Below are 2,500 nucleotides of genomic sequence, written 5' to 3'. Positions count from 1 at the left end.
TCTAATATTTTCCTCGTTACATACTTGAACGTGTTTTGCATGTCATTTTCCTTATCAACATTGTTTACATCATTATTTATATCATTATCCTCATCCTCTCTTCCTACATCTTCGTAAAAGTCGATGTAGTAACAATACTGGCCGGGCGGAATTCATGTGATATCCGTTTTGTGGGTTGTTATACCCGTAGATTTTATTCGCTATTTTATGTCAGGAAATTACGCTGTCGTGTGTCATGTATAATTTGAAAGCAATTATACCAAATTTCGGGAAATTTGATCCTCGTTGACGCATTGACATTTCGCTCATTCTAATTTGCTTGGTGAAAGGACTGGCACCATTTTTTTTCTTATTACTTGAAAATACTTTACTTTCATGTACGCATAAGATCTTATTAATCGAACGGAAATACATCTGTAACGATATAAAGGGCATAGAGATATTTCAGCTGGCGTTGCATATTTAGAACTCTCTTTAACAAACCTTTTTTTTTGCAACTTTTGTTCAATCGAGCTCTTTAGAAAACGAGTAAAGGTCAACGCAAAGTCTTTCCTGTATGATGATTACTTTTGAATATACATTTATGATCGTGGATAAAATATTAAAAGTGATAATATGTAGAATCGATTTCGGTATTTTTTTTTCTTCCCTGTCTATTAAACAATTTCTCAAAAAGGACTTCAACATTTTTTTTTTATTTCCTTTTTTTTTATTTTAATCTGATCATGCTTATGTTCCCGACTAACAGAGATTTCAACGCTCATCAAAGTAGTTATCCTTACTGTGTCTCTCTCTCTCTCAAATTTACAGATTTTCCTTCTTTTTTTTCCTTCTTTCACACGCTAAAACATTATCACTAACCGAAGATTATTCCTTGATGACCTCAGGAATATTTATAGAATGGTAAGAGTTATGTGCTTTAAAAAAAACATTTTTTTTTCCCCTTTGGCTAACGATCAGTGTGTGTGATTCATCTCCATAAGAAATGTGATTAGCCAATATATTTCGTTTCCTGCGTGTACTAACTCGTGGTTGTTTTCTTTCGTAGGGAACCGAGATTTGTTTTTTTAATGTAAGAACTATTTGGATTAACTTGCAAAAACGGCCATTCAAGAGTACTTCTGTATCTTTTTTATCGTCATTTTCTTTCGAAGAGGATCTTGCAAATGTCTTGACCTACTGAGCAATTGATCGAGTCACTTCGGCCTTTCCAATCATATGTTTAAACTGCTCACTATAATACTTCGCCAAATCGTGGCATCATTCATTAATTCGTCCTTCTTAAAACGCGCATTTAGTATGATAGACAACTGTCCTAACAAACATATCTGTTCTCTGAAAATAGTTCATCGTATAACTCCTTGAAATCGTGATTATTTTTAAAACACACTTTATTTTTTTCTTGTTTTCCTGTTATTTCTTTGATGTCCCGATGTTATCATAGACTTCGTCTGACTTCACATGTACTTGCAGTTTTGTACCAGGTGCGCGCGATGCAAAGATATTTCTTTCCCACTGTAACCTAATATGTACACAACGAGGCACAAGTTCCTACCTTAATGCCATGTTCTGTAGGCGAGACATGTTCTGAGGTCATGGTGACAGGCGGCGACAGCTGGGTCACTGGGGAATCACAGGTCAGCGATGGGGTCACACTGGGCGAACTGTCACCTACATCCTTGGGATTTTCGACTTTGCAGAGCATATTGTTGTACACCACGGGATGGTTTGACAAAAGAAGGCTACTTCCAGCTTTGTCTGCGAAGGAATCCATTTCAGGTTCACCACATGGGGGTGTTGCACGGGGCGTTTTGTCACCGATTTCAATCACTGCTACGAGTTTGGGCACTGTATCACTAGACGGACCGACACCATGAATACGCAGGTCCATGTGTGTATATGTGTGAGCGGATTGGGGCGGGAGGCAGCGTGCACATGTGAGCGCGTGTGCACTGGGGGGTGTCTCCCACGCATCTGCGGGGCTACCACTCCGCCATGGCCGCCTCCGCCAGGAATGAGGTCATCAGCAGGGCAGCTCGGGCCAAAGGTCTACGGGACAGGTACACCGCCAACCCCACCCTCTCTGCCGCGATTCCCTCACTCGGCGAACCGACTTCGGAATTCCTCTCGAGATCAAAGCCGTTCGGGCGCAAATGTGCGAGGAGCGAGCGCGTGTGTGTGCGTGAGGGTGCGTGTGGATATAGGTGGACCCGAGCCTCTGAACGCGACCAGTCCCTATGCGGCCAAATCGCAACTCTTAACTCTTGCAGCCTGAGAGCATCCCCTTGGCTGACCCCACCGCGACCCCGCTCGCCAATCCCCGCTCACCCGCTCCACGCTTTTTAAAACGCCTAGGATCCGCGGATCTTCCTTCGTCGCTTTTGCAGTTCGACTTGTTCCGACTTACGTGTTCCTCCCGCGCCTTAAAACAACGATTGAAAAGGCAATAGGAATGAATGAAAGCCCTCGCCAAAATAAAACCCGGCCAAAATCCGGGCTC

General features: G+C 42.5%; 1 protein-coding gene across 2 annotated transcripts in view; it reads right to left on the bottom strand.

The window, feature by feature from the left end:
* LOC122257511 (uncharacterized) overlaps nucleotides 1-2,274 on the bottom strand; it is a 180,071-nt gene extending 177,797 nt beyond the window's left edge. For both annotated transcript variants that reach the window (XM_086531851.1, XM_086531852.1), the window contains exon 1: nucleotides 1,556-2,274. In XM_086531851.1, the coding sequence (XP_086387977.1) occupies nucleotides 1,556-1,891 (336 nt within the window). In that variant the 5' untranslated portion in view covers nucleotides 1,892-2,274. The remainder of the gene's footprint in view (nucleotides 1-1,555) is intronic.
* Between the last annotated feature and the right edge of the window lie 226 nt (nucleotides 2,275-2,500).

Source organism: Penaeus japonicus, unplaced genomic scaffold (assembly GCF_977035675.1).
Source record: "Penaeus japonicus unplaced genomic scaffold, GWHDUDI00000001_assembly GWHDUDI00000036, whole genome shotgun sequence".
NCBI classification, from domain to species: domain Eukaryota; kingdom Metazoa; phylum Arthropoda; class Malacostraca; order Decapoda; family Penaeidae; genus Penaeus; species Penaeus japonicus.
Note: the sequence above shows the minus strand (reverse complement) of the source record. Positions and strands in the feature narration are given on the sequence as shown.